Source organism: Brienomyrus brachyistius, chromosome 15, assembly GCF_023856365.1.
Source record: "Brienomyrus brachyistius isolate T26 chromosome 15, BBRACH_0.4, whole genome shotgun sequence".
NCBI lineage: Eukaryota > Metazoa > Chordata > Actinopteri > Osteoglossiformes > Mormyridae > Brienomyrus > Brienomyrus brachyistius.
Genome location: NC_064547.1, coordinates 22187047 through 22199643, shown reverse-complemented (window position 1 = coordinate 22199643; position 12597 = coordinate 22187047). Strand labels below are relative to the sequence as shown.

General features: G+C 46.3%; 1 protein-coding gene across 1 annotated transcript; it reads left to right on the top strand.

The window, feature by feature from the left end:
* The first annotated feature begins 1673 nt into the window (after positions 1-1673).
* On the top strand, positions 1674-12227 carry tdrd5 (tudor domain containing 5). Its single transcript, XM_048976462.1, has 17 exons — positions 1674-1979; positions 2283-2516; positions 3234-3686; positions 3830-3960; positions 4173-4256; positions 5767-5823; positions 5971-6130; positions 6243-6424; positions 6511-6731; positions 6860-7069; positions 7410-7476; positions 8145-8345; positions 8459-8587; positions 9277-9366; positions 9989-10141; positions 10554-10710; positions 11576-12227. The coding sequence occupies exons 2-17, from the start codon at positions 2288-2290 to the stop codon at positions 11755-11757; spliced, it is 2706 nt and encodes a 901-aa protein (XP_048832419.1). The 5' UTR covers positions 1674-1979; positions 2283-2287; the 3' UTR covers positions 11758-12227.
* Positions 12228-12597: the final 370 nt, after the last annotated feature.

The following is a 12597-nucleotide window of genomic DNA, read 5'->3' as shown; positions in this document are numbered from 1 at the left end:
TGCCTCTCAGTGGTTCAGATCTGCGCTGCGAGGACCATGCCAAAAAAAAAGGAGCTTTGGAAACAGAGGCAGAGTCCATCATCCTGTCTGAAAGATGTGAGAAAAACAGATAATGTTATGCCGCTCTGAAATTGGACCAAGAGAAAACGAAAAATGTTTTATGGTTTCCCAGCACCTCCCCACAGAGAGAGGAAGACTGTGGCTGTGCCAGTAAAAATACCTACTGTACACGCCAAATGAGAGGAAGAGGATGGGTGAAACAGTGAAAGCTTTAAGATCCCTGCAGACCGAACAAAGCTCCTGAACACTGGAAACCTGCCGCAGACAGTTTGATGGCAGGCAGCTATTTTAGGCGCAGTGTCCCACAAGATTTAGAAATGCGTGCTGATAAGCGGGGGAAGGAGGCGAGCAGTCGGTAAATAAGCTGTCGCATGCGGAGCGATCGCAAACGGGGCTCGGCCCGGCTGACGCAGGCCGCATACTAATGTGCCACAGTCCCCGCTTCTCGGCGTGAATGCAATGGCCGTCCTCCTGAATGCTGAGTGTCGTGGCGCGCCGCATGCGATCCGAGAAGATGAGAAAGAACTCCAAGAGCATCTGCTACAGAGGTCCTTCCTCCAGCTGGAGGACGTAGGTGAATCAGGGGCTGGCCAAAGATAACAGGTTAAAGATGATCAATACTGCTTTTTTTTTATAGCTATTAGGCTGTGACAGAACTGCCCTGTTACCTGATGCATCTGAAGAGGGCGCTGTTTCACGAGGAAGGCTACCACAAACTGCTGTAAACGTATGTTGGATGAGCACTTTTATAAATGAAGCTAGGGGCCTTCAGGAAGAGTGTCACACTGAAATGGCTGCTGGGAGGGACCAGCAGGGAAGGGGGCAGTTCATATTTACATTTAACTACTAAAATGATACTTTAATAAGTGCTAATATTTGTAGATTTGTAGGCTCAACCAAGACTTACACAAGTAACCTTCCAGTGACATGATAAATACAACTGTGGAAGGTGGGGGAGCACAGAGCGCCTCTGCAATGACATAAATCACACAGAACAGTGTAGTTCTACAAAACAATATTTAACAATGTAATTGAGCACAAAAAATACAATTAAACCATATATAATTATTCGTAACGGACACATATTGTGGGTTGTGATTTTCACTTGTTCATGACTGTTAGTACCCACCAGTTAATTAAATTTATTGAATGACACAGTGAATCTCTACAAACGGGGGAGTCCCCCTAGGTAAATTTAGTACATTTCGGCATTTAGTGAATGGCGGGGTTGCCAACTTTGGTCAACTGGCTGAATTGAGATTTTCAATTCAAGATAAGTCTGCACACAGCGCATGCGCCTGGTCACCTACACCAACTGAGGTTAGGTGTCTGTTTCGAGTGTTAAAACGATTCATTCTAAATTTTAAGATTAAAACTAGCAATCTCTGCAGAAGTTCTAATCTTTACTACACACGTCGCACAGATTCATAAAGCATGTTACTATCTATGGCAGGCACACCCCTCATGTAACATAAGAAACGTAACTTCCGTTTTTTAAATACAGGAATAGTATACTGTACTGGTTGGGATGCCTGTTGATGGATCCCGTCCAATCACCGTTGGCCGACGGCACCACGTGATCGCGCTCCACGCGCACAGTATGAGCGCGTGGAAGGTGCAAGTTGCGCATCAAGTTCGTGGCGACTTATGTCATGGTTGCCTTTACATTTTACTCATTAAATGCGCGATTTCATTGCCCCTAAACTATTGCCTCGCCTACAAAGCTAATATCTAATCAGTCTCAGAAAGCGCTGCATTTTAGTGGACACTGCTCAGGTTCAGTGTTTGTTTTTGCACCTGGGATTTAAAGTGCGTAAAGCGAAATTATTTTATTTTCAGCGAAAGCCTGGTGGCTCATTTACTGCGTGAGTTTTAACGGGTCATTTACGAGCAAATCCCGTAACAGTGACAAATAAAACGTACGGAATTGCTAATAATTCTTATAATACCCACGATTTTACGTCACATAGATCGCAAATTGATCAAGTGTTGTTAGGACCATCTAGTATCTGTATTGATCAGGTTTTTAGTAGACGCTGACCTGGAGACGTGTTTTAATCTACACGTAATCTTGAAACGTAACTTTATCGTAACTTTAAAATCCTTTAATAAAGACAAAATTTAAAGAGCTACGAGAACATGTGCTATTTTGTAGTCGAAGCTTAAATCCGGTCTGTCCCTTTTACATATTTCTCAGTGGTCTTTCTGTCTCTTACCCGCAGTCAGAATGGCGCAGGAGAAGTTGCTTGAGGCGCTGAAGAAGGATGTGCGCTCCCTCCTGGTATCGGCTAAGGGTGGCCTGGCCCTGGAGCAGTTGAAGCGCGACTACCTGAAGATGCTAGGCCACCCCCTGCCTCTCGTGGCCCTGGGCTACCGTAATGTGTTAGACATGGTGCGGGACATGCCGGACGTGGTGGCACTGAGCTGGTCCGAAGACGGCACCACGCTGCTGAAAGGTAACGATCTGCTCATATCCGGATGCATGTAGTCTGCCTGGGCGCATCTACACTGGTGGCCAAAATTGTGGGGACGCACATGCATTTTTGGCGTCACTTTAAAAATTACTGCAATTTTAAAAAACACTAATATTGGCGATGATATTTATAAACAGTCAAAGATCTGTTTACAAATATCATACATTGGATGATTAAATAAGTAACCGGAGCAAGAGATGAATAAAGTTCTACAGTTTCTAGAACTGGAAGTTTTTCCACGATTTTGGCCACTAGTGTATGTTAGGCTTGTTAACTTGCTTTGTATTCTATAATGTAGTACTGCCCGAGGTGGATAGTTAAGGTCATGAGAGTGTAAGTCCAGACCAAGATTTTGTGACTCTTTTTATACTCAACTATATGGTTGAAACAACAGTTTGGTCTGGATTTTTTTTCTCTGGACCTGAATGACCCACCTCTGATTGCTGCTCACAGAAGGATGCCAAGCAATTATCAGAAATATCGTTGTAAGAATAGCATATATGACGAAGGAGAGCTGGAAGTCACAGTGAAGAAAGATGGGAGAGATGGACTTTATTTGGTAGGGGTGCAGACTGATCGCTTGAGAAACAAATCACTTTAGCATCATTATAAATAGATTTCAGTTGTAAGAAGGAACTTATGTACTGCCTGCCTCAGCCTGGGAGGTCCATTTACCCCCCCCCCCCCTTTATTTTGCAGCCGTCAGCAATGATAGCACCAAAGGCATCGAACAGCTGGTAGCAAAGCAGCGCGACCCTAAGGAGTCTGCGAGGAGGGTTTACATTAGGCCTGACTACCATCGCCATGCGCAGCAAGCGCAGGCCCTGCCCCGTCGCGGCCAGGCACCCCCCGCCATTCCTGCGCAGTTGCGCAGTCAGCTGCGACAGCTGCTCTCTCAAGGGCCGGTCATGCTGTCCGAACTGGAGGCTTGTTTCCTTAAACGCTTCGGTCGGCCGCTGCAGGTGATGCACTATGGCTTCTATTCAATCGCGGAGATGCTGGCGGCAGCCGTAGACCTCGTAGCCATCGAGCAGGGCAGGAAGGGATCGCTGATATCACTTAGGAGTGATAGCGGATCTTTGAATTGCGCCCAGAAATGGACATCGCCTGGACTACAGCAAGGACTGACAGCCAAAACCACACAGGACTCAGGTGTGCGCAAGTTTGATATGTATTTAAATCCGAGTTTGTTGATCAGCAGCTGAATTTGATTTTGATTTGAAGTTGATTTTCATGATTTGTTTGACTTTTGGGCATTTTTTTTTTAAGTTAAGGTCCTTTCCTATTAATTCTAGTGGCTAAGGATAAATCCAGGCTGTTGAGTAACTGGGCAAGCGGATCGGTTCTTCTAAATAAAAGGGGTCCCAGTGTCTCGCTGGGAGATCCTCACCAAGAGAAGAGGACGCTTGAAAATTGCATCGAAAAGGTCCGTCTGCTCGTGATTACTTTGGATGAACTGTAAGTGCTTATTATTGGCTAAGTGGAGCGGGAATCGGCAGGAAGGTAGTGAAGGTAGTAATTAAGCAGATTATTAAATATAAAAAGTGGAACATGCAGGAGAGCAGGAGGGACAGGCCATTGTAGAACGTAGGGTGTGTGTCCTGTTGTTGACGGTCATTGATGGTATATTTTACATAGCTGGAGGAGCAGCTTAAGAGTGAGATCCTTGAGTGTGGGGCAGGTGGTGCTGTCAGGCCAGAGCTGAAGGACAAGCTGCGCCAGGTCAGTACCGGGCCCAGGACTGTCTGTCCTCTTGCCTGGATTTCCTACTTGACCATGTGATGATTATGGCTGTCAAGCCGGATTTTAGCATTCTGACTCCAGGGGTGAATCTCAATACTAAGAACGTTACGATCGTACTTGCGGTCTTGGCGAGGCCGGTCTTGCCAACTTGCCTTCCTGGAACAAAGTTGGGGAGCAACGAATCATGGGATTGGTCTCGTTCAGCGAGGATGCAACAATGTATCCTTGATATTTGGGGCGGAGCAAGACCAACATCCGGAGATTTTTACCGTCCGCTGTTCTTCTGTTCTTGAGTATTGGAACTGGTCTTCGCAGTGGAAGATGATGCGAATCGGGCACACCAGAGCACAAAAACAGTGAAGTATGCATATTGAGATTCACCCCAGGTTTTCAGCAGTCATCATAGCGGAGGTACATTGTTAATTATAAACTCGTATGCCTTATAATTAGCCAATGAGTGAAACAAATACGGCTTATATCTGTGATTTAGTTTTACATCAGCACTAATATTTTTCTACGAGTAAAGTGAACTACTTTATCCTGTAGTATCACATACTTCTATATTCACAATAATGATAGAAATGGGTGGATGATTTCAGCTGAATATGGGGAAGTCAGCATTGCAGGAAATGCCATTGACCTGCAAAAACAGGAAGTCGAGCTGAAACACCTGACTGTGTGTCTCTTGTTACTAAGGGCTCCATGGAAACGTTCGATGTTTCTCTCTTATGCATGTTTTTTGTTTTGCACAAATCACCACTTGTGTGCGATTTCACTTGTTCTGCCATGAACGGCATGATGAAAGCTTACCAGTGAAACCAGTGCATTTATTAATAATGATGCTAGCAAGAAAACGAAAGTACTGTCATATTTCTAGTGAGGATCAATGAATTCCATCCATCTATCCATCTTTATCTTTCTGTCCATCTATCCATCTATCTCAATGTGTTGTACACAGTGCGTGACAGTATAATTTTCCTCATGCTGACGTGCTTATTCAGTTCAATTCAGTTTGTTTTTATATAGCGCCTTTCACAACAGAGTCCGCCTAAGGTGCTTCACATGGGTGTGTTGTGATGCATTACAGCATCATTAAGAAGAAGAATACAAAAACAGCTTCATTAAAACAGAATGTTTTGAAATATTGTCTCAGCCCCATTTTACGGTTCCTTCTTGTTTGTTGTCTCTGTGAAATGTTGAGTACACATTGTGCCCCTACTAAAAGTTTACAACGGGTCAAGCCTACAGTCTGAGTTGGCACAGTATCTTCTGTAGAAAACTGTGAATAGACATACACACAGCCGATTAACTGATTAGTTAATTAACGATGACTGATTTTTAAAGAGGCAGATGCCTTAGTAGCATAATTGCTAAACAGTTTGTCGGAAGCTGTGTCGACCCCTAGTGGGTGGAGGACTAAAATGGCAGGTCCCTGGTCAGTAAGAAATCCTAGGTTTTTCAGGTAATGCAGTGTAAAGTTCTTTTTCAGGTTGTTGCTCAGAGAAGTGATGGAATATCTATACATGAGCTTCCTGGAGAGTTCAAGGTAAAACACACAACTTCACAGAAGCTCTATAACAATAGCTGGTGAAAACAGCACATTGCATTAATTATTGTAATTATGTATTAATTTTGTTTTGAAGTACTGGACTATATTTTGTTGGTACTCACATCTGCTTTGAACTTACTTTAGAAGATGTTTGGGGAGAACCTACCCATGGCCCAGTGTGGTTTCTTGAGTATGACAGAGATGGTGGAGGCTCTGAGTGACACCCTCTACCTGAAGCCTGCATACGGCAAGGAGGGGAACCATTGGATCATCACGGACGTCCAACAAAGACACAACAGTTCAGGTTCTTCCACCCAAACATACTCAATCTATTAGCAAGTCTCAAACTATACTTCCATTAGTGGCCCAAAGAATGTGTGATCTGTCTCAGTCGTGCCCGTGCGTGTCTTTGCCAGGGAGAGAGGAAGTTAAAGGCGTCAATGCAGTTGAGCCTGCGGAGGATTTAAAACTCTCTAAAAGCAACTACTCCTACTGTGGGGAGTCTCCTTGGGAGGAGAAACATGGTGATAGGCAACTGTCCTCTGACGTTACGGAGGATGAGGCCACCTTCAAAGTTACCAGAAAGAGTTTTCATCAGGTGAGGTATTGCTGGACCTCATTAGCCTGTCAGCTTTGGTAACATAATCACTAATGTTTTATATGTTTGTGTGGATCCACGTTCAGATGGTTGACATATTCCCAGTCATGCCACTACCCCCAAACGGTGGAGGTGCAGTGCCCCTGGACGCCCTGCGTGACCAGAAGCTGCGCCCTGCCCCCTGCTGGCAGGAGAGGGCGCTAGTGGCCGTGCTGGTTGAGAGGGTGGAGTCTCCTAACCACTTCTTCATCCGCTTTGACGGGACCCCAGAGAGCAGGGCACTAGAGAACATGATGATTGAGATGAGGTGTCAATCTGAAGAATCCTTGGTGTCACCAGCTTAGTAAAGGAACCTTGGTGTCATTGTGTTTCTTGCTAGCCTGCGGTGCATCGGACGAATTGGTAGCCGTAATCTTTTTTTTGTGGTGTCCTCAGGACCTGCTACACATGCCCTGAGGTCTCTGAGCGGTATCGGCTGCCGCGGAGCTTCGTGCGACCCGGCCAGGTTTGTTGCCTGGCCCTGCGGGATGTGTGGTTCTACCGGGTGATCATCCACAGGGTCCTGAATGATAGCCAGGTTGAGGTCTACTACGTGGATTATGGAGACCTTAATACCGTGGATTGGAGGAACCTGAAACTCCTCAAGTACGTATTACAGACTCTCACAGTGCCTGCATATATTTCTCCTGTAAAGGTTTATATATACCTTTTTATTTATAAAGCACGTGCACTTTTTGTTAGACTGAAAATAAAGAAAGGTAACTATCAGGAAGTAAGCTTTCAATAAAAGTTAATGTAATGAGGCGAATGTCCAAAATTTAGCATTCCTGTTTAAAATCCTCTAATGATGCCTGTTTAAATAATCTGCCGACGTCTGTAATTATAATACATATTAGCTTAAAGGTAACGGGAAAATTGACAGAATATGCAGAATTAAATTTCCACCTCTGATAAAGTGCCAGTTGCCTTTTCGTGTTTCTTCGAGGTCCTGCTACTCGGAGTTGCCGGCCCAAGCGGTCCTTTCATCGCTGATCGAGGTGCAGCCCGTCGGTGTAAGAGCTGCAGACGTCGCAGAATTCCACGCGTCCTCATGCGCCTCAGGCAGCCGATCAGATCTCAGGACAGGCTACGTATTCGCCTGAGCCGAAACCCCTTTCCAGGGAACAGCACAAAGAAAAAAAACAAACAAGTAAATTTAAATAGTTGAAGTAACAAAATAATGGGAGATTGAAGTGACCAGAGCCATAGTTACATCTACGCAGCTTCCAGCCACTTATTCAGTGCAGGTTAGCGGTGAGCCGGGAGGACGATGGTGCTGTACAGGGACACCCTGTCTGGGGTGCCTGTCCATCACAGCGCAGACACGCGCAGTCACACACTACAGTTGATTCAGAGATATATTTTTGGGCTGAGATGAAAGCGAGATACCCAGGGAAATTACATGCAGCACACAGAGAACATGCACACTCTAATCACAGTGGAGTGGACTTATGTTTGTAATGTACTGTTTGCTTATATATCACTTTGGACCCTCAACCATTGAGGCGTGAGACCGTAGTGCTTCGCACGTAGCCACAGTGCTGGACCTTATGGGGTCTTGTGTCCCAGTGTTGCGTGTATTTGCCGTCGAGTGGATTGTCATAATGTAGCAAACCCCTTGCTGCTTCCAGTCCCTTTGTGGTTCTGTGTGGACTTGAGTTTGTGTCTCTTCTTATCGCAGGGTAGCTGGAGCAAGAGCTCTATCAGTTACTTCCAGAAGTTGTGTTGTGAGCACCCTCTAGTGGCCATCATCCACAGCTACCAGAAGGACATCCTGCGCGTCTTCCTCTGCGACACCCAAACTGAGGAGGATGTCTACATCCACACTGCCCTGATGACTGAGGGCCATGCCTTCCAGTGCCCAGCCGCAGACAGCCAGCACGTCAGTGGCTGCCATTCCCCAACAGGCCTCTGGATACCCCATTCTCTAAGTGATTCTCATGATGCCTAATTGTGTCTCTAAGAATTACAGTGAAGTATGTCTGTCATTTCCAGATCTCCGTACAGTTCAATCCAGTGACCCTCTATCTGGCGACGGGACCTTGTGATGTTGGGCGCCGTTGGGACTCTCCCGGTGGACCGAGGACGCATGAGGGCGCCCGGTCCGGGCCTGGCACACAAAGGGTGCGGCCTTCCCGCTGGCAGACCAACGATCTCGCTTTAGAGTCCAGGTTCTGGGCTGGGCTCCGCTGCAGTGGGCCCTGCAGCTCTGTGTCAATCACGAAGACGATCCTGGTTAAAACTGGCAGTTAAACGCTTCCTGCTGAGACAGTGCAGAACGGGTGCCGTCAGCCCTGCGGGGGGGGGGTCATATATGGGCATCTTTAGAATGATGTTCAGAATGTTTAGAATCTTTAGGGCTGATGTTCATGCGCTGCTGATTTGGATAATGAACGTGGAATGCAGACTGTCTGCAGTGGGTCACTGTCGGATGCTTGCATTTGTTTTTGCTCCATTCTGTACCTGTTACAAGAAATGTGTTTTGTGACTTTTCCAAGGTACTTTATGAGGAACAGGAAATGCCTGGCACTCGCGTAAATTAGGGCTATGAATCAGTTTTAAAGCCACATTATCACAAAAATCCCAGAGCATCTCACTTTTTTTTTGGAAATTCTGTACTAAAATAGATTTACACACTTAATGTTCTTGAGTGCCGGACATCTACTTTTGTTTTCCTTTTAATGCTTATTTTCATCCGAAGTGGCAATTTTTTCTTGAATTTGACCTTTGAACGTTCACTTTACCCTGAGCTCATGTGTCCGTCCCTCCGTCCGTCCGTCCGTCCGTCCGTCCTCCCCTCCCTCCCGTCACAGGAGACCTGCATAGTGAGAGCAGAGGACGACATCACTGACCTCCCAGATCTTGAGGTCATCGACATCACTGAAGTCACCAGGACGGCCCAGGTGTGCTCAGCTCACCGCTCGCTGCATTTGTTATACCACTCCTCCACCCCGAACTTGTGTTTGATAAGGTCCGGTGAACACACAGAGCGATGGTGTCCTCCACATCCCGTCCGTCCATCCATCCATCCATCTTCATAACAGCTAACCTCTGATCCCCAGTATACTCAGGACTGGTCCATTGCAGGGGTCCATTCACACACACACACACAATCAATGCCCCAGAAACATACAGCTGAAACCTTCAGCAGTGACATATTAGCCCCATGGCAGTGGCGTGTTCAGCTCTCCAAGGCCGTCTTGGTTCTGCCTGACTGCTAGACTTGGTAGCCGAGTAAAACTTAAAGATCCATTTTCCTCTCAGGGGACTTTATGGTTAGTGAACAAAAGGAGTCTGGAGCTTGATGCACATGTCAGTCTTCAGACATTTTGTTGAATCTGATTATGACTTAGTCATTTAATCATAGAAACACTGAGAAGCATCAGGGGAATTTGCATAATGAAACTTTTTGCATAATTAGATTAATTAGCTGGGGACGGGGGAAGCAGGCGAAGGAGCTGCTTCATCTGTCAGGACTTCCTCCTCTGTCATAGACCCTGCATGGTGGTGTTTGTTCAAACTCAGGCGATGCTGGCGAATCCTTTCGGGGCTCTGCAGTGTAAGGAGTCGGTGCAGCGTGGAGACCCGGAGCGGGGATCCACAGCTGCTGGGAGCGCAAGGAACGCAGAGCCCAAGACGGAAGCAAACCAGAACAAGAACCGTGGAGACGAGGCGTCGGTAAGGACTTGGTTCTCTTATCATGTGACCTGCTGGCCATCAGGTCGCCGCGGAGATACGCCGAGTAGCAGCGGCAGCAGTACATTTAACAGACACTTGCACTGGGAATTGAACTGGTGACCTTCTGATGACAGACACAGCATCCCGACCCAATAAGCCACATACTGCCCCCCCCCCCCCCCCCCCGCTTACTGTTAGTCGTGATCAAACATATTTCTGTGTGTTTTTTTTCCCTCTTTGAGGCTTGTGTGTTTATCTGATTGGCTCTGCAATAGCAGCTGGTGTCGGGGGTGATCTGTGCATCACACTGAGGCCGTGGCTAGCTGAGGGTGCCAAACCCGTGGCACCTTGCCTGCTCTTTAACAGTGTGTGTAAAAGGCTCTGATTGCTGCCACCGTCCTCCTCCGTGCAGCTGGACTCTGTGGGCAGAGATGCCACAGCGCCGGAACTCCTGGGGGTGGGTCGTGTTGGCCAGGCCCCAGCGGCCAGCCCCCCACCTGCCCCTGCATCCCCACCGCCCACACCACTCCCCGCTGGAGGGTCAGCGCAAGCAGGGGACCATGGGGGAGGTAGGCTATGCTGTGTGGAAGGGAGCGGATGGGGATGGGGGGGGCAGCTCTAATGAGGGAGGACGCGATGAGATTAGTCCCCTGTCAAGCCGGGTTCCGCCGGACGTATTGATTGCAGTTAAAGGGTGCAGCCTATTTCCCAGATTCCAGCTTGGGTCCACTTGCTCGTTTCCCATTAACACGGCGATGGGTGTTTTCCGTTTTTCTGATTTAAGATAAGGTCCATTTCATTAATGTCGTGCTCCTCTTAATTTCCCTAACAGCAGGGTCTTTTTCACGCAGCATTCAGATAAAGGCTCCGTGCGGAAATTAAAGTTATTAGGAGTCGACTCTAAACGTCTAGCGTTTTAGCGAGCTGTGAGTGGGATGCATCACGCCGAGACAAAGCTGTCGGTTTAAATACATTGTTTATTTACCGTTACTTGTAGATGCTTTATATAGATTTAGGTAGATAATCCCACCCATCTTCCAACCACGTATTCAGAACACATGGATATATATGCACCTGTACCCCAGTGCCCCCACCTTAACGAGTGCCTGATTATGTCAGAGAAATATTTGAAATTGATGCGAATATTAATTCCTGGTAAATCATTAGTCGGTTTTTTGTACCGTCTTTTTTTTTTTTTAACAAAAATGGTAACTATTAAATGTTTGTAAAAATGATGTTGGTTGGCAATTAGATCATTGGTATTTAAGATGTTCTTTGTCATGCTGAAATAGGTAATTTTATTGAGGTTTTCTGGACACTCTGGTATAGGTGTACACAGCATTACTGCTTATATATAATAATAATACTTGTGCCCTATAGTCCACTGGTCTTTCCCAGTCTAAGACACTAACTGGAGGTTCTGCTCTTGCCCAGTTGCTCATTGCCTGGCTGCACCGGAGAAGACCCAGAGCTTCATGCTCTCCTTGTTTGCCCCTGGTGGAGTGACATTGCCCCGGCCCTGTCTGCGCCATGTGCCGCCGTCCTTCCTGGGGCCCGCGGCCCGCCTGGCTGCTGGGATGCCCTTCCTCGACTGGCACTGTCACAAGGCGTCCTGAGGCCCATTGGGGCGGGAGGTTGAGGCCCAGAGCGGACGCAGCTGCACTGGCGGGCAAGTGTGGAGAGGTAACGAGAGAAGCGGCTGGGGAAGCTGCACGTCAGATTTCACTTGTATTTTTTTTTTGGCCTAAAAATAAGACATTTTGGGTTACAACTTTTCTTCAGTTAGATTACTGTTCCTGTGTGAAGGTTAAATGTGTGAAAACAATCCTCATAAATCTATAAATTAAGTAAAATATACTTATAAAAGGGACTTTATTTTTGTTGTTTCCACCATCAGGCGGATTTTAGCTTTTAAAAGAGAATTTTTGAATTCCTTTATTTTTGTTAGCTTTAATGTATGGTGAGAATGTATCTTAAGTTATAATTGGTTGATGGAATTCGATCACATCATCGTTTGTTGTTGTTATATAAGGCTACAGATATCTCTGTAGAAAAGAAGAGTTGACTTTTTTTTTTATTTTGTCAATAAAGGGTTTAAGGAAAGCTGTTGGTGTAAAAAGTAAGAAACGCTGATTGGTTGAAGCGTGTTGGCAGCAACAAACACCTGTACCACACAGAAGAGAGAGAGAGAGGCAGCTGTATCCAGATTTATCTGCAAGATAAATGTCAGACCTATTCTGTCACGCGCGACGCTCATGATGACCCAGGCTCTGTGGAAATGTAGCCTGCTTTAAACAGATCTTAAACTTTAGACATTAATTAGACCTTTCAGCAAATACGTAGAGATCCAGCTGGTTTTCCTTCCAGCCCATTTCTCAGAAATTGGAATTAGTTGCAATTAAATGGCTAATATATGCCGACTGAAAAATCGTTAAAGTGAAGTCTAGTTTTAACCG

What these genes read in the sequence shown, in the direction of transcription:
- tdrd5 (XM_048976462.1), top strand. Translation starts at nt 2,288, where the DNA reads ATGGCGCAGGAGAAGTTGCTTGAGGCGCTGAAGAAGGATGTGCGCTCC. An exon ending in CGGCACCACGCTGCTGAAAG is followed by an intron (nt 2,517 to 3,233) that starts GTAACGATCTGC and finishes TTTATTTTGCAG; the next exon opens with CCGTCAGCAATGATAGCACC. An exon ending in CAAAACCACACAGGACTCAG is followed by an intron (nt 3,687 to 3,829) that starts GTGTGCGCAAGT and finishes TATTAATTCTAG; the next exon opens with TGGCTAAGGATAAATCCAGG.